General features: G+C 54.0%; 1 protein-coding gene across 5 annotated transcripts in view; it reads right to left on the bottom strand.

Moving 5' to 3' along the window:
- Positions 1-833: 833 nt before the first annotated feature.
- The window catches only part of SEPTIN9 (septin 9), a 121,614-nt gene continuing 97,356 nt past the window's right edge, over positions 834-25,091 (bottom strand). For 4 of the 5 annotated variants that reach the window (XM_065852260.2, XM_065852262.2, XM_065852259.2 and 1 more), the window contains 9 exons: positions 14,905-15,096; positions 12,993-13,121; positions 12,502-12,583; positions 11,796-11,933; positions 7,050-7,167; positions 5,752-5,847; positions 4,984-5,080; positions 3,921-3,972; positions 834-3,020 (listed from right to left, as the gene is read on the bottom strand). In XM_065852260.2, the coding sequence (XP_065708332.1) occupies positions 2,885-3,020; positions 3,921-3,972; positions 4,984-5,080; positions 5,752-5,847; positions 7,050-7,167; positions 11,796-11,933; positions 12,502-12,583; positions 12,993-13,121; positions 14,905-15,096 (1,040 nt within the window). In that variant the 3' untranslated portion in view covers positions 834-2,884. Of the gene's footprint in view, positions 3,021-3,920; positions 3,973-4,983; positions 5,081-5,751; positions 5,848-7,049; positions 7,168-11,795; positions 11,934-12,501; positions 12,584-12,992; positions 13,122-14,904; positions 15,097-22,293; positions 22,371-25,091 lie in introns of those variants that run through there. The other variant, XM_065852264.2, reaches the window with a different exon arrangement.

Raw genomic sequence — 25,091 nt, 5'->3', positions numbered from 1 at the left:
CAGAAGAAAAATGTACATAAGCCTGTTCTGTACTCTGCACACCCACAGAAACCCAACTCAGCCCAACCCACCCTGACTTTGTCCTATTGGTTTTGTTTTTGTGCAGTTCCAGAAGCGGAGAATCCCAGAGGGGCTGAGATGGCAGGGACCTCTGCACGTCCCGTGGTCCAACCCCAGCTCGAGCAGGAGCACCTAGAGCTGGTTGCATACAACCATGTCCAGATGCCTTTTGGTTCAACTGGCTTGGGGTGGGAGGGAAGTACAATAGACACTTAATATACAGATTAAAACACCTGGCTGGATGTTTCTTGTCTGCAGCACCAAGGAAAAACGTGGTTTTCAGGAAGGCGAGTCCTCAAAGTGAAGCCAACTTCCAAAGGCATCCCCAGGGCAACCCTGCAGTCGCCAAAGCTTTAAGACCATCTGCCTGCAAAGGCAAAAGGCACATCTGTGTGACACACAAGCTGTTGTCTGGCCTTGCGTGAGGTGCAAGCCGTTTCTTAATAAAAATACCAGCAACTGCAGTGGAAACAGCTTCATTCTGAAAGAGGAGGGAGGGGACCCACCTGCATTCCTCAGGATTTGCAAGGACACAGTGGCTGTGCTGGCGTGGTCCCCAGGGACCTTGGCACCAGCAGCTCCAGCATTTTGTGAGCACCTGGGGCAGATACCTGAGGCAGTAAGAGCCCAGGGGATTAGGAATCAATAAAACCATCACTCCAGAGTGGGCAGAGCCCAGAGGCTCCGGAGCTGGACTGTCCCGTCACCCCCACGGGGTCCACACACCAACGACCACACCATGGCTGGGAACAGACGTTTCCAAACAAGCCTCCTTCTATTTGCATTTGAAACATTTATTTTGGGAAATACATATTAAACACTATTATTTATACAAAAATGGACTAAATTTGTCATAATGCTTGTAACCCCCAAAAGGCCATTTTAATAGATCTGGATGATGGTGGGTTTTTTTACTGTATTATTTTTCTTTTATTTTTTTCCTTCCAAAAATAATAATCAGGTTACAAAGGAGAAAGCGGCATGTCTTGCTTGGCCCAGCTTGAGATATCAACTAGAGGAAAAAAACAGTTTAAGATGACATTTGCAGAAGTGCCTCACACAAGAGATTTTCTCCCCTTTCATTGTCTTTTTTTTTTTAACACTAGAAACATATATTTATTTTTAGTTAATACACTTGTTTTGTTTTTGCTAAAATATAGCAAGTCAGCAAGTAGATAGTTGTTCTTCCCCAACAACTACGCTGTGCTGTTGTGGGAGGGAAATACGAGTTAAGGGGGAGAGCGGATTCTCCTTGTGATGTGTCCCCCCAAACGCCCCTTTAGCTGGTTGGGGGGGACATGTGGGGAGCCCCTGCAAACCCTCCACTGAGCAACATCATCCGGGTATCCCCAGCAAGGTCAGAGCGGCCTCCTCCTGCTCACCGGTGCTGGAGAAGATGGCTCTGCTCCCCATGGACACCATCGTGTGGGCTCTGCAGGTGCCTCTCAGCGCTAGAGGATGGGACACGTGCCATTTTACTAAGCGCCGCCCCAAAACAAAAGGGTGATTCGCAGAAAGTTTTATCCCTTAGAGAGGATACGGAGACTGATGGAACGAACACAAAGGCAAGCGGGGCCGGGAGGGGCGGCAGGACCACCTGCTCCCGCATCACTGCGTTACTTCACCGACCCCCTTGTAGGGTCTGTATTTTCACTGGAGACTCACTGAGACAGGAGATGCAATGTGGCAGAGCTGAAGGGAGCAGGGGTAGAGCTGGGGGGCCATGGGGTGCACAAAATGCTGCCCCAGCGCCCCCCACGGCTCCAGGGCTCAGATCCCACATGCACAGTCCCCTTGCACAAAGACAGCAAAACAGGACTGTGATACATACACACACGTCACAGGGGTTCAAAAAATTTAAAAAAAAGAAAGAAATACCCAACAGCCTCCTCTGATGTAGGAAAAGCCTGATAATCACAAGGGTCAGCCAGGACAACCCTCTGTCTCCCACCACCGCTTTGCAGAGACGTTCCACTCTCAGCGCCCTTCAGACAAACACACTCAGAGCCTTCAGCGGGAAAAACCCACCAGACTGAATGAAAAATAAATACACAAGTGTTCCCAGGCCATCAGCCACATCTACAGTCCTAGTGAGAGGGAAAAGGAGTCTCTACAAAGTGTCACAGGCCTTTTGCAGGCTGCAAAGACAGACAAGCAAACCCTCCCTCCCTTTTCCCACACTATTGCAAGGTCGCAGTCTGAAAAGGCACTTCTCCCAAAGCAGGTCGCTCTGCCTGGCTGGGGGTCGGTGACAGGCGAGGTGACACCTAAACTCTCCCAGATTATTGCATGTAGGCAGGGTAGAGGGGTCGGGTTGGGGGCTGGCAGGTCCCGGAGGGCTGCAGAGGGCTCAGAGGAGGTGACAGGAGACAAGGATGGCACCATCTTGCTCTCTTCACACCACTGTACCTTGCTTCCGAAGGCTACGTTCACCTGGAGAAACCCTTGCCTTCCATGGACGGAGAAGAGCCTTTGCACGGGGGGGGCTCCCAGGGGCACCCCAAGCCCGCTGGCCCCACGGATCTGCTCCCCTAGGCTCAGCTGTTTGGGGACCAGCAAGAGCCCAACCTCTGCAGGGGGACAGTCCCCAGGGATGCTGGACCGGGAGCTGAGAAGAAAACCCGTGCCACAAAACTGGGGGGATGAGCGGTCACCCCGCTCTGCACGGCAGCGTCTGGTTATTTGGTCAGTTAACATTGGCAGGGGGTTTTGGGGGGGTGGGGGGGAGAGGGACAGTGGCAGAGGATTTATATAAAAATAAAGGGGGAAGAGGGGAGAAATAGCGAGCGTGAGTGAGCAAGGTCCTGGCTACGGAGCGAGACGGTTACATTTCGTTAGCCACCAGCTCTTTGTCGGTCACGCCATTGGAGAGCGAGCTCTGGCCCTCATTCAGCCTCTTGACCCTGTAAGCTTCGAAGTGGATGTTGCTGGTAATATCCTTGATGTTCTGCATGTGCGTCCTGCGGGAAAGGGAGACGGGAACAATCGCACCTCGCTGAGCCCCAGCCCTCGCACCGCCCAACCTCTGCTTTCAAACACCCCCTCCAGCCCTCATTTCCCCTCCTGCTTTACTGGTCAACAGCATCTTTAGGGCACAGGAGGGAGGCAAAGGCAACTGTGGGCAGCTGAGGCCAGAAGGCTTCACTGGTACCAACAGCCTGTGCTTGGGTAGGGGGTAGCCTTGGCTGCATAACACCCACCTGGGAAGACCCTGGTTTTGCAACACCCTGAGATGGGGTTTTTCAGCCCCACAGAACTATCTGCCAGCAACAGCTTGTGTGTGCAGAGTTAATCTTGCAGCCAAATTTAGGAGAAGCCCAATGCCCCTTCCAGCAAGCCAAGGGGGCTCAGCTCCACTCCCCTGCAGCAGGGACGCTTCTTCCAATCACAACCAGTGACCACCCAGACCCCAAATCCTGGGACGCAGAAGCGTGATGTTTCAGGACTGGGGTAGGACCCAGGGCTGTTGAAGGACCACTAGGACAAGAGGGTTCCCAACTGCTTGCAGGTGAGCTGGAGCCACATCGTACACTGCCAGCAAGCTTGGGGTCTGTCCTGACCCACCCACTGCTCCTCTCCTCCCTTAACTCAGCATTGGAGCTGAGGAAAGCCTCAAAAGCCACATCTCACAAAGTGGGGACACCCCTTGGAGAGGGACCGCAGTGCTGCAGCAGGCTAGGAGGGATGGAGGAACAGATGGATAGATGGATGGATGGATGGATGGATGGATGGATGGATGGATGGATGGATGGAGCAGCAGAGCAAAGCAGCAGCTGCTTCAGGCTGGGTTGGGCTCTCCCCTTTCTCTGGATGCCACCTGGTGACCAAAGGCTACAGGGACAGGGCACAGTCGTACCCACCTGATAAGGAGGTCTCGCAGGTAGGCGAACTCACAGTGTGTCGTGTTCTCCACTGGTAGGAAGAGAGAGAAACCCATCAGCATGTATCCACGGCAGGAAAAACCACAACCACGGGGTGTTGCTCCACCACAATTAGTCTGACAGCTTGCAGTTTACCAGCCATTTGAATATAAAGGAACAACTCCCTTATTTTGATTTTTTTTTCCACCCAAACAGGCTTGAACATAATGCAGAAATGGCAAGACAACAAGTAACACCGTTCTGCAAAGGCTGCCCGTGGCCATGGCTGGGTCCTGGGGCCCCCCCGTGCTGAAGGCAGATGCCACATGCAGAAGGTGAGTGCTTTAATGAGCCCCATTAAACTCAGAAATTCAAAGGACAGAGCACAAGAGGGCAGCAGAGCTTTAAAATACACTGTTTTCCTGGCATCTTTGTTAAGCCCTCCCTCAACACAGGATTCCTATTAAAAAAACTCATAAATGAGAAACCTGTGAAAGGAAGGGGAGGAAGATAAGACGGGTGGCACTGGAGACTTGCCAGTGGGCTGTCAGGGACGGGGAAATGTGCATACGCACTGGAGCCAGGAGCCTTCATCTAGCCTTTAAACAATGGTTCAAAATGGGGGATTAAAAAGGAAGATGGTGATGGGATGAATGTGGAAGAAGGAAGACATCCCACAAGGGCACCAGCCAATGCCTGGTGGATGATGCAGAGACCTCCAGAGGCCCGGGAAAGGCTCAGAGACACAGATACATCAGCACTGCACTCAAATACAGCCGTCAGGCATTTTAACTGTGCAGCCAGCAGAAGCCAGGCCACAAAACACCCACAAGTGTCCCCTCCAGCACTCAGCAGCCCCCAGAGCTGCACAAAGGCCCAGGAATTGGGCGCAGGAGCATTGGACAAGGTGTTTTCAGTCCTCAAACACCAGGGAAGTGATTTTCTTTGAAGGGGCAGGGAAGGACTATATACACCTTGACTTGTACTGGTGGTTTCGGAGTTCACCACCTTCTGCCAGGGCAGGGAGGTGGGCTCAAGAGGTAGGGAAACAAGGACAAGGTACCTTCAATGGTGCCCCATTTGGTCTTCCTTCCAAGGATTCGTCTTCCGTTAACCTGATATTCCTGGTCACTGCCTACCACTGCAAATGGGATCATTTCCTGAGGAAAGAGAAAAACAAGGTTATGTTTTCCTACCGAAAACCAGTCAGGAAACCAAGCTGGCGAGCAAAGTCCTACATCGAGCTGTTTTCAGGAGAGAGTTTAATGGGACAAGCTGGTCTGTCCCTGATGCTCCGGAGCAGCATTGCCTGCCAGGGACTGCAGGCAGCCCAGCAGCATCTCTCACACGTGCCCAGTCCAAAACCAGTCTAAAACCAGCCCAAAATCAGTCTAGCTCAGACCTCATTGTCAAGTCCCAGCACACAGCCAAGGCAAAGGTATCATGATGCACCCCTGGGAATTGCCCCATGCATCTGACAACCTGTGGCTCAGTCATTTCCTGATCAAAGGTGATGTCTTTGTGCTTAAGAGTCCCTAAAAGACATTTTTCTTCCTTGAATTTGTCCAATCCACTCTTTTGAACCAAAAATTGTTAGCTACTCCCTGCAGCTAGGTGAAGGTGCAGTGATATGGATGGGAGAGGACACCTTCCCCAGGTGCCTTCCTCACCCTCTTTTTGTCCTTGCTCTGAGCTCTGGCAGGGTCCCTGGTCCTGGCAAACCTCCTTTGGAAAAGAAAACAAAGGCACTTTGCAGGAGATTCCCCCCAGGACATCACCAGCACCCGGAGCTTCAGGACCCAACCAAACACATCCAACCCCATGCACTAACCCTGAACTTCTCATTCACTAGCCGATCTTCAGAGTCTTCATCAAACTCCTTCTGAGGATACACGTCGATGCCGTTGGCAAGAAGATCGGCCATTATCTACGAAAGAAGAGCACAGGAGCTAAGAGTGAGATGAAGTTATATGAGCTGGGTGTTGCTTTAGGATTGAAAAAGACAATAAGAGAATACAGCTGCACCAGGCAATGGGGAACGTAGCTGCCAGGCATATAAAGCAAAGTTTAAAAGTTGACTTCTGATGTCTGCTTATGCTCCTTGGAAAAGGAGTCATGGCAGTGCCTGATCTGAGGGGAGAGGGACACAGACAGCTTGGAAAAGTGGCCTCTAAGGATATTTTTGCCTCTGTGCAAGGTGAAGAGACGCTGAAATCTGATTGCTGGGGTGCAGCACGGAGGATCAGCCTTCTCCATGGCTTCCGATGGCAATAAACTGGTCCCGTCCATCAAGAACTGGGAAGACACTGGTGTGGGAAGGGGTGGCTCATCCTCTTCTGCACAGAGGCACGGAACAACTCCCAGTTAACGTGCCATCCTCTCCAAAACCAGTGGAGCTGGCCCCTAAAACTGCCCTTTTGGCAAGAGCCTCTTTCCCTTCGCTTCATCTCCCCCCCGCCCAGTTCAGACTCAGGGACCAACAAGCCTGGTGGCTTTGCTGACTTCTGCAGGGGACGCTGAGGCCACCACACCTGCAACCATGGCCATCAGCCACACCAACAGATTTACAGCCCCTTAACAAAGCCCAGATTGGGGCAGCTCCAGCTCCTGGCAGCACCAGACGTGTGCAGGGAGGAAAACCCGTGACTTGCTGTGGATTCAGACAGCCCCTCCTCGGCTCTCCACCATCAGCTCTCCACCAAGGGAATTTCATGCCTTGCTTTCCCCATAAATTTTGCCCAGCTGAACTCAGCAAACGATGCTGCACAGGAAGGGTTTTCCAGCCGCTATGCGCAGCACCATCAACCTCCCAAAATAACAGAAACCAGTCTGAATGTACCAACAACAAAAGAGGCAGGAGAAACAGGCCCCGAGACTTAAGAGCTCGAAACTTATCCTGCACTGACAAAGGTCCAAGAGAAACACAAGGAACTGCTTGCAGCACAGGCTTTTCCTCTGGCCACGTGGGATCGCTCCGAGCTGCAGCCGGAAGAATGCGCTGGGCTCCGGGCCAGGCACTCGCCTTCCCAGCCCTGCCGGGGAGGCAGGGGGAGATTCTGGGGAGAAAAGGGACAGGAAGGGAAAGGGGACAAGGGACAGGAGCCTGGATAAGAGCCGCCAGCCCCTTACCCTTTGTTTGAAGTAGTCCCTCTCCTCCAGCGTTAACGTGTCGGCTTTTGCAATCACAGGGACGATGTTGACCACTTTGCTCAGGCGTTTCATGAACTCGATGTCTAGCGGCCGCAGCCTGAAAAATACAGCAGAAAAAAGAGGATTCACGCACCGATAGTGAGGCGATAGTGAGGCGGCAGCTGCTGCAATGCCTTTCAGATAGGAAAAACAAAGACAGATTCTTAAAAGCACAACAGCAGGCATCCATCTAAGAGGCAGTTTGCAGATGAACACTTAAAACGTTTCCCTTTCAAAGCCGTGCTATTGCCTGCAAACGCTCGCAAAGCCCCGTGAAGTGGGAGAGAGCTTTTATCTCTGCACGGATGCTCGGCCACAGAGGACTGTGAGAACCTGCCCAAAGCTACACGTGTCCTTGGCGAAGCCGGGATGAGCACACAGGCAATACTGGCTGTGGGACCAGCCCGCCCGTGACAAACAAACTGAGCTGAGACCACAGCATGGAAACTCCTCCAGCCTTATCCAAGTTGTCACCCACTGTCACCAACATCCAGGGGCTTGGCAATGGCCATAGGTGACTATTCCTGCTCAGGCTGCCTCCTGTGCTGAGCAGCAGCCTGCGGCCGTGCACGAGCCAGGGTCGCATCTTGCGTCCATCTGTTGGGATTAAAAAAGGCTCCGCTAATTCTCCAGGGGCTTACACAGCACAGAAGAGCAGCTGTTTGTTCCAGAGGGCAAAAATGTCAGAAAAACTCTACGACAAAAGTCTCAGCAGAGGAAAGCTGCCGAGATTGCCTAATCCCAGCCCCTCGGGAAATCCCTCCCTGCTGGTGGATGCAACCTCGGCTGCCACGCTGCTCTGTGTCCCGGGGCTGTGGTCTGGCCGCAGAGAGCGATGAGGACACCTGGCCGTGACCCCCCGGCTCCTCAGGCCTCCCTGGAGGTGGTTTTACTGCTGGGGGTTCCCAAAGCAGCTAAAGGAAAGTCCTCCTTGGGACACCTCCACTTGCTGCAGGTCCCACTCGGTGGCTCTGGAGGTGATGTGGACACATGTCCATGTAGGACGGTTTGTAGAATGTCCTGAGTTGGAAGGGACCCATGAGGATCATCAAGTCCAACTCCTGTCCCTGTACAGGAAGGCAAATGAGTTCGTAACACAGACTCAGGAGTCACAGATCACCCTGGCCCCAGGAAATAAAGAGTTTGGCTATTAAAAAAATACAAAAGAAAAGAAAAAACACAAGGAAACCCCCATGGACACATCTAAGCAGACTTGCTGCTGGCAAACATTGTTTGGAACTCTGCATAATGCATTTCCCAGACCTCCAAGGAAGCAATGCAGTTACACTCCTTTCCCAGCAGACTTTGTTCCCCTCCTCTCTCTTTGCTATTTTCCAAACAATTTTTCCCTTCTAAAAGCCTCTTCCCTACTGAGACTGTATTCCTGCCTCTTTCATCAGCGTTTCTTTCAGAGCGAAGACCAGGATGCATATGTAACCAATGCAGATGAATTCAAAATCAGCCAGACTTTTAAGTTTCAGCTTGACTGACACGTAAGAGCCCGGTTGCTGAGCCCTCATCCGTACCAGGGGGATGCCGGTGGTGATCCTGAGCAGCAGGCAGAGCCAGAGCCGACCCAGAGCCGTGTCCACCAGCGTCCACAGCAACCGTGTCCCACACTGATCTGCACCCAAAACCGAAACAACTTCAACACAGCTTTCTTCTCCTTTGGGCTCCTGCTAGTGGGGACCGTGTCTGTCCGTCAGCCAACAGCTCTGGTAGCAGCAGAAAAGGGGCTGCTGAAGCTGGGGGGACGTTTCAGAGCCCTGCTGTGCTTCACAGGGGTCAGAGCTGAGATATTTATTGGGTGGCAAAGAGCCGGGCTTGCACGGCTGCAGCCAAAAGCCGCTGCCAGCGTGTTACTTAGCCTTCGCAAACATGGTTTTACAGGAGTGTTACAAGAAGGACAGGGTGTGTGCAAACTAGATGGGTTGCAAAGCCTGCCCTGAACTCCCTGCAAAGGGAAACAGCAGCAGAAACTTCTCCATTTATTAACCCTTGAGCTGCCTGGCTGGGAGGGCTGGACTGAAACAGAGCCGAGCAACCCTCCCCTCCAGCCTCTGAATCTGTGCGCTTGGTTAACTTCGCTTTTTCCTCCTATCCTTCCCTTTTTATTGAAGAAAAAAGCAAGCTCCCACCCAACGACCCGCAGGCTCAGCACAGCTGCCACTGCCAGGGAAGGGATGGCGAGTCCTGTGCCGTCCTCAACCACATGATCAGGGAGGGACAGACGGGCAGGAGTCACCGCTGCTTTGGTTGTGTCACACATGGTGTGACAGCCCCGTGACCCAGCCTCCCAATCCCTTGTCCTCCAAAACCAGCACGAAGCTCTGCTGCCAGCACTGCCACAGCAGCTCCAGGCCGCAGGAGAGGTGACCACGGGCAGCGCTGGGGAAAGCCCATCAGTGATGATGAAGAACTTGGGCTTCACAAGAGAGCAGAAAGGAAACTCAATGCCTGCTCAAGCTCTTGAAGAGCAAAATGTCCTATTGATTTCTCCCTCCCAATGTGGTTTCATTCATTCCTTGGCTTATCTCCATCGTGTGGCATGAGGGGAGATGTGAGACATGGGCTGGCTGTGACACTGGGGCACAAAGGGCAGCCCCCTGAGCCATGGCTGGAGAGCCAGCGCCAGCCCCAGTCGGGCTATCAGGCTACAGGGCTGGAGGATCCGCGCAGGGCTCAGCAACAACAGCCTCCAACCGTTGGGCTCGCTCAGATATTGGAAACACATGTTCATTGGAGAGAAAGAAAAAAAGCAGCTGAGTATTCCATGCAATTTGCTGTTAGCCGGTGGGTGAGAGAAACCAGAGCGCATGGCTGGAGAGGCTCTGGAAGGGGACACGGAGACGGGGCTCAACGCCACCGCCCGCATCCCTGGCAGAGCAGCCACCACCCCCCAAAATCTGCAACCTCTGCGCGGGTCAACTATCTGCAGGATCCAAGCATCGGACACGCTTTTAAGTGCTAAACACCCAAAGGGATGAGTAAAAACTCAAGCATAGCTAATTATGCAACACTCCGAACTGCCAAGGCAAGGTCTGCAGATCAGGGCTGAGATAAGCAGGACCAACACACTAGACTGGCCTAAAAACGTCATCTCCCTTTGAAAGCTTTTCTGCTTTATCGTATTAAACCACAAACTTTTTGTTGGCTCCTCTGCGCCCAATTGATGGCCGGTTACACAAGAAGAGCATAACTGGCCCGTGCAGTCATTTTATTCCAGTGAAGGATGCATTTTTGGGCTACCCACTGACAGAAGCAAAACAAAGTCTTTTCTGTTGGAATAAATCTCTACATGGGGAAGAGGGAAAGGCTGACATTAATACAGTGCTGGCAGCTTCAGTTTACTTTTGAAAACAGACCCAAAAAAATCCCCACACAGACAGAGCCAGAAGTGGAAGGAATTGACACAAATCAAAAGGAAACTTAGGTCTCATTTTGTGCTGTGATACTTTAAGTCACATTGTTCAAGACGCTTTATGTGCCCCAGATTTTCACTGCAGGCTACGTGCCTAGGAAAAAAAAATAGAGTGAGATCTGGGCCTTTGATGCTGCCGCTTGAGAAGAGACAGAGCCAGGAGAGCTCTGCACTGAATAAACTGCATCCCACTTGCAGACAAGTCAAACAACCTACAAAATATCCTTAAAGGGTGAGAGTGTTCGCTCCCTTGGTAGCATGAGGAAAACCGCCTTCTCCCCTTACAAAGGCAGGGGTGCAGCAAAGAGAAATTAATGTTCTGTTTGCAAAGGCAGCTTTTCTGCCCAATTTGAGAGCTCAACGACTGGTTTCCATCCTCAGTCAAGCAAGCAAGGTGACCAAAGCAAAGCAAGCAGGTAATTGGAACTCAGGGAGGTTTTTGATGGCCCCTCAGAGGAGAAAACACCACATTTTTCTGGGGTACAGCAGCTCTGCTGCATTATCATAGAATCACAGAATGGTTTGGGTTGAAGGGAACTTCCAGCACCCCCAGTGCCACCCCTGCCATGAGCAGGGACATCTTCACCAGCTCAGGTTGCTCAGAGCCCCGTCCAGCCTGGTCTGGGATGTCTCCAGGGATGGGGCACCCACCACCTCTCTGGGCAACCTGGCCAGGCTCTCACCACCCTCACTGTGAAAAATTTCTTTCTCATGTCCAGCCTCAATCTCCCCTCCTTTAGTTTAAAACCATGACCCCTTGTCCTATCACAACAGGCTCTGCTAAAAAGTCTGTCCCTGTCTTTCTTATCGTCCCCTTTTAAGTATAGAAAGGCTGCAATAAGGTTTCCCCAGAGCTTTTCTTCTCCAGCTGAACACCCCAGCTCTCTCAGCCTGTCCTCCCAGCAGAGCTGTTCCAGCCTCGGATCATTCCTGTGGCTCCTCTGGCCCCTCTCCAGCAGGTCCATGTGTGTTCTGTGCTGAGGACCTAGACCTGGATGTAGGACTCACCAGAGCAGAGCAGAGGGGCAGAATCCCCTCCCTCGACCTGCTGGTCACACTCCTCATGCAGCCCAAGATACAATTGCAAGGGCTCCAGATGTTACAGCCCAAGGGAAAACAGCTTCACACTGTCCTCAATCTCAATTCCCCAGGAAATATGGGGGGATCCCGAGGAAGACCCCGATGGCTGAGCTGTCCGAGACCAAAGGCAGATAAGTGAAGCCCCACAGGTCCGAAAGAGGGTGGTGGGGTACAGGGGTACATACGAGTGGCCGGTGGCTGGGATGAAGTATATACAGCAGTGCACCCGCGTGTCGGGGATCCGCTTCTTGCGGTTAATGTTGATTTCCTCCTGCAGGTACTTCTCATACTGGTCATTGATGAACTTCATGATGGGCTGCCAGCTGCAGAGAGAGAGGGACACAGGACAATGGGTTCACGTCAGGAATCTGGACCACCCCAAACCTCCCACCTGGCCTGACTGGGCGACACAGAGCCTGCTGAGAGGGGGATGCTCAGCGTCTTACAGAATCCCATAAAATAAAGAAACAAAACCAAAACACACACAGGAAATGTTTTAGTTCCTGTAGCTCCTGTTCATACAGCGACTGCAGGAGGCAGGGAAATCACAAACCTCACGCGTTCAGTGCTTGGCAGCTCCCCACACCGCGGCAGGAGGGGATTTACTGGTTGGTTTAGACTAGCAAGTGCCTAAAATCTCCTTCCTTTTCTCCTCCGGGATCCAGCTGCTGAGCAGGGATGAAGCATCCCGCGGCACACAGCTGCTCCCGGCCGTGAACCAAGGTTGTCTCATGCCCAGAACAGCAGGATGTTTGTGGGCTCTCCCAGGTTCCAGGATCATTCCCAGGGATCAGGGCGCTGCACTGTCACCCACAACAATCCTCTCCATTGGCACCAGCTCTGGGTCAGGATGTCCCTGGGCTTGGCCACCTTCTCTCCACACCAGCTCACCAGTTCTCATTGTTGATGTGGTCTCCAAAGCCTGGGGTGTCGATGACTGTCAGCTTCATGCGAACCCCCTTCTCTTCAATCTCTGAAATGGAGAGAAAAGTTGGTATGTGAGGCAAATGTTGAGTGCTCTGGCCAATCCCACCCTCCCAAAATTAGCTGGAGCGTGGGAGCTTGCTCCCAGGGGAGAAACACACCTTCACAGCTTCTAACAGGCACAAGTCAGTCCTCCAAAGGGAGGCAGCACCACATGTGCCCTGAAATGCCACCCCCCATGTCCACCTTGCCTGTTCCCTTCCATCACAACTAAGTTAATGCTGGTGGATAAATTAAAAACAGATTTTTCTCAGCCATAAAAGCTCCTCTGGACGGTAAAAGCCCCTTCAGACAGAGTGGAGGTTTAGTGGAGATCCACAAACCCTGTGAGCCCCTGGAGACACAAGGCAGAGAAGGACCAAAAGTCAAAGCACCAGCTGGGATCTGCAGAGCCTCACCGTGAGTGATGGATTTGATTTCAATGGTCTTGGGGATCCGCTCTTCAGAAGTCGGCTGTACAGATTTCCGGCTGATTTTGGATTTGAAGAGGGTGTTGATTAACGTTGATTTCCCCAAGCCGCTCTGACCTGGGAAACAGCAGAATAAATCACAGTCAGCACTCACGCACGTTTCCGGGCTGTTTTTTTCAGGGGCCAGGGGATGGGGATGCTGATGGACTCAGCCTGCACCAGCTCTGTTAGATGGAGGTAGAAGGTGCAGCTGCTCCCCTGTAGCCTCCCTGGCTCAAGGAGCTCGAGTCCACCCTAGGCAAGAGGATGCTGAAGGCATCAAGCGCCTTCCCTGGCTCCAAAGCAGCCAGTTTGCTGGAAGCAAGCAGGGCAAGCAGCCGGTTCCTTTCATCCAGCCAACACCACAGTAGCCCTGAGGACACACAGACACTGCCAGAGCTGCACTGCCTGGACAGGGACCAGAGGCAGGAGCCACCAGCAGCCACAGATGCGATGTCCCCCTCCGAACTGCGGCTGCAGACTGACCTGGCCAAATGACAGATGTGGCTGTAGCTGGGGGACCTGATGGCTGAGCACAAGGGGGACCCGCTCACTCCTCTCCAGGTTTGCAGCCCAGAGTGTTCTCTGGAGCTGAAATCAAGTGGGGAAAATGCAGCTGAACCCCACTCTGCCTGGGCAGCTCTCCCCTCCTTCCAGCTGCTCCGCACCAAAACCTGAACGCAAAATATGTGCTTTGGATTTTTCTTTTTTTAAGCTTAGGTCTTTTTTTTCATGTCCACAGCCTTAGATAACATGGGGCTAAGCTGATGTCAGCCCAAAGCCTCCCCTCAAGAGTTTAGGTTAAGCTGGCAAAACCCTTTTGAACAAGGACCCTGGCATGCAGGGCAGAGGATTTTCCAAAATCCCCATCACAAGGACACGGCATGGGCAGAGTGACCCACTGCTGGTGGTAATGCCCGATTCCCACATCCTCCCATTCGTAAAACAGGTATTGCAATGATTTGGATGCAAGGACTTGTGGCTTAGTCTGGATGGGAATAAGGAAGCTACATCCCCACCTCAGCAGAGCATCCACGCCCCAAGGGGCAACCCGCGAGGTGCTGCTGCTCCCGCATCCCTCCCTGCATCTTCAGGGAGGGCCAGAGCTCAGCTTGTTTATGCTGCCACGAATTCCCCAGCCTGTAAACAGTCAGCCAAGAGCCTGCCAAGGGAAGAACAATGTTTTCCAGCCGCGCTGCAGCACAGGCTTTCATACCACACACAGTGCTGCCAAGGCAAAGCCGGGCCCTTTCCTGAACATCCCTTCACATCTGCAAAGCAGAAAGGCAAGGCGCTGCTGTGGTACAGCCTGCTTGTGGAGGGATGGGTGCTTCTTCTGGCAGGGAAATGTGGGCTCGGCTCATGCAATCTTGCTTGCAGACTCTCAGGATCAGTGCCGTGATCCCTCTGCCCTGGGAGTGCTGCTCCACTGGCAGAAAAGAGCTGGGTTTGTTAAAAAACCTTGCAAGAACTGGTTCTGCAGTGACTGGGTTTGCAACGATCTCCCAGCCCGGGAAGCCCTCCCAATAGATCAATTTGTGTATGAAAATATCCAAATGAAACAGGCAGAGCTCTGCAAGGCTTCGGTGAGTCCCAACACCCCTCGGGGTGTTCCCCTCCGTGATGTACCTATGGGTAACGCACCCCAAGATGCAGGAAGATGTGCAGGACCACAGACCACATCACATCACTGGCTTTAACAACAGCTGAATTCAAGCCAGCTCCCTGGGAGCAGGATTTGCTGACTCCTAAGGCAGAGACCCCAACACTGACACTTCAGAGAGGACAAACATCACCACAGAAGAACAGAAACAACTCGCCGAGCACGTTGCGGGCAGCTGGTGCTGGGGGGAGAACTCACCCACGACCATGATGTTGAACTCGAACCCCTGCTTCATGGCTTTCCGTCTCATCTGCTCCAGGATGGCGTCTATCCCCACGTAGCCGAAGTCTGCAGCCGGTTTCTCCGGCCGCGTCGGTGCCGCCTGCTTGGGGCCGGCATCCCGCGGAGCGTCCGTCATGCCGGGTGCGTGGCTGGGAACTGCCTCTGGACCTGCGGAGGCAGACAGAGCGTGGTCGGGGGTGGCAGGCAGTGCCGGGATGCTGCTCCTGGCACAGAATGAAAGGAGCTGCCTGTTGCATCCAGAGTGGGAATAAAGCACATGCCGCGTCTCTGCTGCTAACATCAGCAAGCAGAGACTCAAGGAACTGGGAGGTTAAGAGGAAGGAGGCACATGGGATCTCCCTTTGCTGTAATTATGTCAAATTTGGGATTCCTCTCCTTAACTTTCACCATCCCTGCCTGCATCACCAAGCCCACCGCAGCAAAGCGATGCTGCCACAGGGGGGGACAGGCAGCCTGTGGCAACCACTGCACACCAGGTCCTGGCAGCAACCGATCTGCCATCACGGAGCAGCACCCAGCACTGAGAAAATCCCTTGGCACAAGTCCAGGAGTTTATTTAGTGAGTGTTGAAGGCTTTTAGCAACACGGCCCCGTGCCCAGGCGCTGCCGTTAGAGGCTTGCAGACCTACGCAGCCTGCCCGCTCCTCCGTACCACCGTAATTACAGCGCTATGCAGACTGCTGGTGGGAACGCCTCGTGGCCGCGTTTCGGGAAACTGGATGGCTTTGCAGACACAGAAAAGTCCTCAGCATCTATCTACCGACACATGCCCTCCTCAGCTCCAGCTGACGCAGCGCAGAGGCTGCTGGCCCCAGCTCACTTCTCAGTGAAAAACCAAAAACCAACGCACCTGCATCAAAAGGAGTCATGTCAGACAACACCCACGCAGCCACAAAGCTTTCATGATCCTGCTCTAATTCTGCCAATCTCTGACCAAGGAACACAAACCCTCCAGCTTCCCTACAGAGACAGGACACTCATCTCCCCTGCGAGACAGCTCCGGGTTAGCAAAACCCTTCAGGAGAAGCAAGCAGACACCTAACTGCCTCATTTAACACCTTCATAACAAAAATTGGGGAACTATCCACTTCTGCAGGCCGGAGCATCTGCTGCAGGGAAGGACAAACTGCCCCGATGTGCTCCCAGGCAACGCAATCTGCTCGCACCCTGTCCCAGCTGCGCCACATCACCCGCAGCTGATACAGCAAATACCCTGAAGGCAGGACACACTCAGCCTGGTCCTTGCAAGCTCCAATATCCTGAAGGCAGGACGTGCACAGCTTGGTCCCTGCAAGCTCCTGGAGGTATCAGCCACACACAGAAAGCTCCTCTGATGCAGGCAAGGAAAGGCAGGTTTTAGGAAAACGGACTCCTGAGAGCCCTCCCCACCACAGGCTGCTGCTGCTGATCGATGCTCAGGTCACTGCAACCACCAGCCTAAGCAGGCATTTTATTTAAGCTTTTTGCAGCAATTTTTATTACTCTTTATTATTTATATTATTATTAATAATAAAAACATTATTATCTGCAAAGGACTTACTGCAAAGTTCTCATCCTCATTCCCTCAAACAACAGTATGGCTTTCAGCTCATCTCCTCACCCCACTCTTATTTCTGGCTTTTCATGTGGTGCTGTCTGTTTTTCTCTCCCTCCCTCCAAAGGGATTTGTCTGTAGGAGCGTGGCTGGTCCGAAGGGGCTCCCCAAACACAAACCCATCACTCCTTCTCCTCCGGTGATGGGCAGGAGCCGCGGGAGCAGCGTCAGAGCCGAGGCTGCCGGGGTGTGCAGGGCGGAAAGGCTCATTTCCTGCGAGCACAGCGCGCTTCCACGTGCTCAAATATAGGCCAAGTGGAAAAAATATATAAAAATTATAAAAAGCAAACCCAGAACTGATTCCAAAGACTGTTGGGTCACTTTGAATACTTTTTTCCAACCCTCAATCCCAGGCTGTGCAGGCCAGCATATTAGAGAAGTTCTACTCCCTAACAAGCGTTACTCACAGAGCTGATAGAGAGCAAACACGCTGCAGCTGACACACACGGTACAACACGCTCCTCCCGGGGCACACGTGGATTCAGGCTATCACACAGCTGGCAACACGTTGCCCCTTGCAAACCCGACTGGCCCAGCGTGCCCACAGTCTTGCCACAGACTCCAAACTACCCCCTTCCATAACAGTAAGGGCAAAAGTGGAAAAAATCCCTACGTGCCACTACAAAAAAAAAGACTAAAACACATGGAAAATATGCTGCCACCACCAGCAGCGCTGGGTTATGCAATGGCTTTAACTCCTGCAGGCACCGCTTGCATGTGCAGGAGAGCCCAAAGTGCGCTGGCCCCACGGGACAGGCAGCCTGGAAACTGGTGCAGATAAGGTCCAGCAGCGCGCACAGAGAAATTAAGAAACTAAACAAATAGAGCAGAAAGCCACCCTCCCCTTGTGATAAAGGCCAGGGCCATCTCCAGCATCTCCTCTATCAAGCTCCGCTAATGAGCAGCGTGCAGAAGGGGCTGACCCCCTCCCTGGGCAGGGGGACGTGCAGGCAAACCTGTCCCCAGCACAGGGAGCAGACGCTACGTGCTGTCTCGCCACTGTCTCTCCACATTGCCTTCAGTGCAAGAAAGAGGACTCAGGACTCCCCAGCCCCCAGCAAGACAAAAGCCACAGGAAGCGCAGGGTGATGGCAGACGGCAGTTTGTCACCGTGGATGGAGCACGCAGGCGCACTGCCGCCCGGGATGCGCTCAAGCAGCACCGCCAGCAGCGCGGCCCACACTGCTTCGGCTCGCTTGTGCGGAAAAAGTCCTTTAAAGGACATTTTCTTCTAGCACCTGGCTCCCATTTGTGAAAAAAATAAAATACAAATGAATTTATTGCAACTAAGGAGTGTCTGCAGGACAGCAAGGACGCAAGGACACAGATGTCCCAGTAGCACCAGCGGACTCCTAAGGGAAATGCTGCACCACAGACCTTCACTGTTCTTTTTAGCTTCCCAGCACTGAGCTGGTCTTTTCTTAGCAAGGACTCCAGCATCCCGCTTGGCTCCGAGGGCTCTGTGCCAGCAGAGGCAGGACACGACCGAGCCGCAGGACCACGCCGGGCACACGGGGATGCTGCGCTGGGTGGCAGGGAGCACTCCCAGCAGACACTTGTCTAAAGTAGAAATAAATTAGAGAAGAAACAATGGCTGCGCAGGTTGTGCCACGGGCAGATGCTGTACTTGTTTGACCCGTTGTGCTCTCTAAGGGGATGATGTCAAACCTGTGGCACTCTTGGTGCCAGCACAGCTGAGCTGACACTTCCAGAGCACTGTTTATCAAACACCCAATACTCTCAGAAATTCCCGATTTCCATTAAATTCCTGGCAAAAGCAGGATCAGACCTCGCACATCATTGCTTCACCAGGGCCGCTCATGCCTCCCATGGGAGGGAGGCTGGGGAAGTGTGCGGGCTGCTCGCTTTGCTGATGGAGACAGAGAGCCAGAGCCTGCAGCTCTGATGCCCCTAAATAAACACGAGACACATAAGAACATGTGTTCACACTGTATTTAAACCTCCTCTGCCAAGGAAACCCTCTCCATGTGGGCACGGGTGATGCTGAGGCCGTCAGGACAGCGCTGCACCAAGCAGCAACAGACTCACGGCTCCAGCCTGAGTGCCAGGCTGACTCAGGACAGCTGCTCCAAAGTTGATTTTGCCAAAGACTCCAGGCTGTTGCGCTGTAATTAAAGCACGTCAGACGCGAGCCAAACCCAACATCTGCAAAACAGCAGATAAAAGGCATCCTGTGAGGAGGGGAGCCCCGGGGAGACCCTCGGGGAGCCCCCAGCTCCTTCAGCCAGCTGGACGCCGCGCACGGGCAGCTGCAGGATGGGGCTTTGCAAAATGCTGCCGGCGAGGGGCTGCCAGCAAACCAAGGGCTTAGACATGCTGCACTACCGCTGTGCAGCTGCAAGCCAGGTCGGCTGCAGGCTGGGGATGCAACACGGGCTGTGAGCTCACCCGAAACCCCGAATCCCGGGGCTGGCAATCCTCATGGAGGAGTTGGGAAAGGCATTTGTAGGAGACTTGTGTTTCCACTGCAGATACACAGATGTTGAATAACCCTTGCAGATGCTGAACTAGGAATGTCTGACGTACCCCATCTCCCACCTAGAGCCAGCAGCTCCATTATCTTCTCTGGCAATGCAGGGGAGCAGGATTCTGGCAATTTGGGAGGGCAAAGCTGATCCTGGAGCGGGGTTGGTCATGGACCCAGCACTCAGCAGCTGTACGAGCCACCAGAGAGTGGCCAGGAGGCTGCACCTCTGTCCCCACCACCCGTCACATCCTCCCAGTCTCCTGCTGCCAGACTCAAACTATCCGCACGCTATACAGACACACACGTGATTACCAGAGAAATGCTAATGCTTGCTGGGTAAATCATAGAAACCTCCCCTGGATGCTGGGAGTACCAAGCATTTGCAACTTTTTGCTGATTCTGCAGAGCTCCAAGCACCCAGAAGACCAGGACACTGTGCTGGGGATAACTCCCCTTCCCTCCAAGCAGAGACTGGAAAGGCCACAAGTTTCCAGATTAGTTGGACAGGTTCACACAACCACAGAAGATTCACAGCAGCAAACAGCAGTGCATCACGGTGTGAAGACACAACCGCTTCCCGAGCAGCTGAGCATCCACAGATGTTTTTGAGGGAGCAGTGCAGACCAACTAACTGTCCAATTTTGGGGAGCGGCATTCTTAACAAATTATGCCTGTAGGGTGTGACAGAGATGTTTTTAGAATCAAAGAGTGAATTTATAGTTTTTGGTCAACTGGTGGGCTACAATACACTCAGCTTCCAGGGCCTCTCCCCCCTGCACACCGAGCTGGTGACCACGTCAAAGGCTTTGGAGTCTTTCGAGCAAGAGGAAATGGATATTTTGCAGGAGAACCAGAGAAGGGCATAACTTCCATGGACCCTCCAAACCAGCACCAACCTCTCTTGAGCCAAGAGGTGAGCGCAGCTGCTCAGCCGTACCAGAGAACACGAGGCACAGCTCGGTCCAAATCTGGAGAGCTCAGCCTGGCTCACAGAGGCACCGCCGCAGATCCTGCAGCACCAAACTGTAACTAAGGAACATTTCTATTATTCAACTGCAATCATCTGAGCTCAGCTGGCAGAGCCAGGCCCAAGCTGGAAGCTGTCTGCTCGCATCCCCAGCACCAGGCTACAGTTTCAGGCTGGTCGCCAGCCCCGACCCACCTACCAACTGGTTGTTTCCTTCTCAGCTTGCGTTTTTAGCCAGGTGCCAACAGACATGACCTAGAAATAGCAGAGGATGCTTAACTACACTTCATTAGACCATATCCACCCAAGAGCTGCCAGAGAGGTGGCCAGGTGCCTCCTGTGCACACAAGATGCTCTAGGTTTGAAGCCTTTTATTCACATAGGCGAATAAACCTGTTTTCAGAGATCAAAAATGAAGCCAGCAATTCCTGCTCAGGAGCAAGCGCTTCGGTAGGTGACCAGGCAGGACCACAGTGTCAAGCCACAGTCATCAGCCATGGACACACAGCACACGCAGCTGTGGAGGAGGTCAAGATGTCCCCTGCTTGCGCTTCCGTCCCTGCTCACCACACGCTTCCCCCTCCCCGCTCCGGAAACGTCCTCTGCAGCTCACCCCGGATCACTCTTTCATTTGCAAGAGAGGGATGCTCCAGGATTCCCTGTTACTGCTTCCTCTCCTGGCTTAACCCTCTGGCTGCTGCAGGCTCCGGTCATGGGTGTTACCGGGCTGGGACACGGAGCTCATCCCAAAGGTCAGACCACTGCCTGGACACAACCTCAAGCACTCTCAAACTGCTGCCTGTGAGCTCAGGTGTGAGCCTCCGTGCCACCCTGGTGTCCCCCAGGTACGGCATGAGGCCGACCGCCACCCTGCCCGGTCCCAGACATGTGCCCTTGCAGCGCGGCCAGCAGTCGTACATCCTCATTTCTGCAACCACGTGAGGCAGCAGCTCTAAACCACTTACAGAGATCTGCAAGGAGTTGTTATGCTGTTCTCCTGCTTGCCCAGAGAAGTTTAAAAGGAAAAGGATGATCATAAACAACCTCAAGTCTCACCTGCTCCAATACTGCAAACTGATCCCCAGGTACGCAGAGGTCTCTGGCCACACAGCCCCAATGAACCTCTCTCCGTAAGCAGCTTCCCCTGGAGGTGGAGCGAGAGGTGACCCCGAGACCAGCCCTGCCTGGCTGGGGACAGCCCGGTCACAGGGGACCTCTCCCGCTCACCAGTGCCAGCAAAACACACTCCATGAACCACTCCACACAGCAAAGCACCTGGTGGCAGCCCAGCCCTTGCTCCCCGCGGCCAGGTTTGGGGTGCCCGCAGCCAGACAGGTGTGACCCACACAAAGATGATTGCCCCATGGGTCTGGGAGGTGACTCCTTCCAAAGCCCCTGCCCACCCTGGGCGACCACACAGGAGGGATGCGGAGACTCTTCCCAGCCCCAAGGCAAGAGAAAGCACCTCTCACCCCTCGCTGTTGAAAACAAAGAGGCAGTGCTCTGCAAACTGAGCTGGCCCAACCAGCGGGGCAGGAGGGACGCAGGGCACCTCGGCACAGGGCCCTGGCACGGCTGCGTGTGCCCGGAGCCGCCGTGCTCCAAACCCAGCGCTGACCTCCCACGCTCCATGGAGTCACTGACTTCTGCAGCTACGGCAAGAAAAAAGGAGACCAGCAGCGCCAGGGCTGCCAGCTCCCCGCGAACGGGAGTAACCAGCGCTCAAGGCGGATTTACACCCTGGGGCTTTTAGTTTAGCTTTTTTTTTTTTTGGCTGGTTGGGTTTTTTTGTATAGGGATTTTGAGGTTTTTCCTTTGTTTTAATTGTTTTGTTTTCGAGGAGTGTTTCTTTAAAAAAAAAAAAAACAAAAAAAGGCAATTGCGCCCCAGACGCCCCGAGAGCCCGTTCACGGGGGGCAGCGGCAGCAGCGCGGGCGGGGCCGCCGGGACCCCGCGGGATGTGCCCCCCCGGACACAGCCGCTATTCATCCCCGGACAATGCCGGCATCGCGGCCAGGCGGCCGCCGAACAACGGCCCCTCTTGTGGGGCGCAGGGCTGGGAGGGGCCGGGCGGGGGCTGCGGGACGAGCCCCCCCGGCAGCGCCCGGGTACCCCCGTCCCGACACCTCTCACCGCGCTCGGGTGCCCGGGGCCCGCCGTGGGAACCGGCGGGACCACCCCCCGCGCTCTCAGGCTCTCCCCCAGAACAGTTTACTCCCCAAAAAGTACCGTTCCCCCGCTTTCCATCAGCCTCCCCCTCCGCTGCGCCCCCGCCCCCGGGCACCGGCGACTCACCCGCGGCGGCGGCAGCTCCGGCAACCGGCGGCTCCCCGCCTCCTCCCGCGCTGCCCTCCGCCTCCTCCCCCATCGCCCTTCCTCCTCCTCCTCCCCATCACCCTGCCTCCTCCTCCCCCATTGCCCTCCTCCCCCTCCAGCCCGGCCCGGGGGGATGGAGCCTCTTCCCGGGAAGTTTGTTTCGCCCCAGGGCGGTTTCCATCCCCCAGCCGCTCCGAGCCGGTGCCGGGCCGGGGGAGGAGGGGGCGGCTCGGAGCGGTTAAGAGGGGGAAGGGGCTCGGGACCATGTGCAACAGCACGTCCCACCCCATCCCTCCACTCGCGGCCCCACGCCGGAGGTGGGGAGGGGGGGTCGGTACTGGGGATTTCCATGGGGAAGACCGAGGCTGGAACAAACTCGGCAGCCCCAGTGCAGCCTCATCCCGAGCGGACCCCGCTGTCCGTTCCCCTTGCTCCAGGGACAAAGGGACAGGGAAGCGACCCGGTCCTCAGCACTAAATACAGCCCTTCTGGCTCTCAGTGCTCTTCTGCTTTCAAATATCCTGAAACTCTCCCAACAGAGACCAAAACCAGTCTCCAGCGTTTGTTAACGCTGCTGACCGTGGGCTCACTTCACTCTGCAGCTGTTCGAAAACCCCTGGGCTGCATCTCACATCCGCCAGGTTTGAGACAGCAGCCTACACCCACGGGCTTGTCTGCTTTTAAAATCATGACAATTAAGCTGAATAAAGATACTATCTGTCTCCACAAGCCCTTCCTGCCTTATCTCTTGGTTACCAGAGCTTCATCATCGCCTCTCTTCCAACAGCAGAAAGAAGGGCCCCACCAGGGACGCAGTGATGTGCACAGGGCCAGGCAAGTGGGCTGCACCACTGGCCCCCATCTCACCGGCAGCGAGAGGTCCCAGCAGGTCCTGGTGTGGGGTGAAGCCCCTCGGTGGCGGGCAGACCCACAGAGCAGGCGCAGAGACCCCAACGTGGTCTGCACCACCCAGGCTGCACGGCAAGGAGCAGAAGGGGCAAAGTCAACCTGCCTCTTTCAGATGTTACTTTGACCTGTTCTGTGCTCTCGGGGTATTTTTCCCCTCAGCTCCCTGCAGTTTTCAGAAGATCTGCATTCCCAGAGAAAGGCCTGCAGATGATGAAAGGGTTAAGAAGGATTCGCACATTTGCAGTCCTCAATACCCAAAGGACTCCATTTCCCATGCACAGCCCACAAGCCAGGGGCTAGCGCTTGTCCATCCTTTTTGACCTGCTAGCAGCACCACCAACCACTGTCAAACTCCTGCTCTAGAGACAAACCCAGCCCGGAGCCACCAACACCACAGCCACCCTGCTGTGCCACCACAGCTCTCGCGTGGCTGTCACCTTCCTTCTCCCCTTCCGGACCGCTGGCAGCAGCGGCTCATCCTCCACCCAGCGCAGCTGCCACACACCAGGCTGGCAGCATCCCCCCCCGCGAAGCCCTGCAGGGCTGGCATGGGCTGCCCCGAACACGGTGGGTGCTCAGTGGGGCGAGACTCGCGTTCCCCCCTTCAGCAAGTGCCACAAACACCAATTTCTGAGAAACCTCTACCCCAGCACCCATGCAGGAAACCCAGCCTCGACCTGCTTACGCCGCAGCTGCGCGTAGCTTTCTGCTGGATTACACCATTTTTTATGACTTAATAAAGCCTTAACCCCTATCAATGTGCATTAGTGTTCTAATCTCCCTAATCTGCAGGAAAATCCAATGCTAGATGCCACGCTGGGCATGCCCAAGTAGCAGCTGCATCTCTGTGCAACTCACTCCAGCCTTGCGTTAGCCAGAAAAAGGCAGGAGCAGAGTCACAAAGCAGCTCAGCCTGGCTCTGCAACGCTCTGCCGTGCTCGCTCAGGTGCTGTGCTTGCACGACGAATAAGGGGGGATCCTGGATGCACGTGGGCTTGAAAAGGGGGTCCACCCTTCATAACCCTGCCGTTAAATTATCCACATCTGTAACAGCGTGCGGGTGTTAAGCACCCAGCACAGGGTTCACTTGCCCAAACCAAGACTAGCAGCAGAGAGGTAAACGCAGGGTGCTCAGCCACGTAAACCAACACCTCGCTCCTCTGTGTTATTTTTTCATATTGAAACCACAGATGTGTTTTAGTCTTGCCTGTAAGGAGGAAAAAATACAACCTATAGAAAAGTTCCCCCTGAAGCTCTGCAAAGACATTTGAAGCAGGAGCTCTGCAAAGAGATTTGAAGCAGGACAGGAGCTCCCACTGTGTGCAAGTTGTTTGTCAGATTAATTCGTAGAAAATATTTTGTTTCAACCCATATCTCATCCTTCCCAGAAGCAACCTGAGGTGGGAGAGTGAGTGGCTCAGAAGGACAACAAAGTGGTATCCTTGGCCTCAAAGCAAATAAGTACATGGGGCTTTGGTAACCGTGCTGGTCCTCATGAAGGCTCTCGGGCACCTTTGGGACTGTTTGCACAGGGAAGGCACTCGCAGGGTGACAAACAGCCACCTCTGGGATTTGTTATTATAAGAGCATCTCTCAATTTCTGAAAGGAGAGCAGGGCCCTGCCGTACTTCTCCCATTGCATGTTTCCTTATGCCTTTGGTGTAGATGAACACAAGGATTAAGCGACTGGCCCAGGGTCAGGCAGAAAATTCACAACAGAGACAAGAACTGGATCCAAATCCCCCATTCAGAGTTCTAAAATCAGAAAGTCGTTGTTCTTCTTCTTAAAAAAAACAATGATCAGAGTTACAAGCAATTCTAGCAAGGCCATCCTGCTGTTCCAAGTTGTACCAAAGGATTTGAACCAA

Source organism: Patagioenas fasciata, chromosome 18 (assembly GCF_037038585.1).
Source record: "Patagioenas fasciata isolate bPatFas1 chromosome 18, bPatFas1.hap1, whole genome shotgun sequence".
NCBI lineage: Eukaryota > Metazoa > Chordata > Aves > Columbiformes > Columbidae > Patagioenas > Patagioenas fasciata.
The sequence above is the reverse complement of the archived record's forward strand: the minus strand, read 5'-3'. Positions and strand labels throughout refer to the sequence as shown.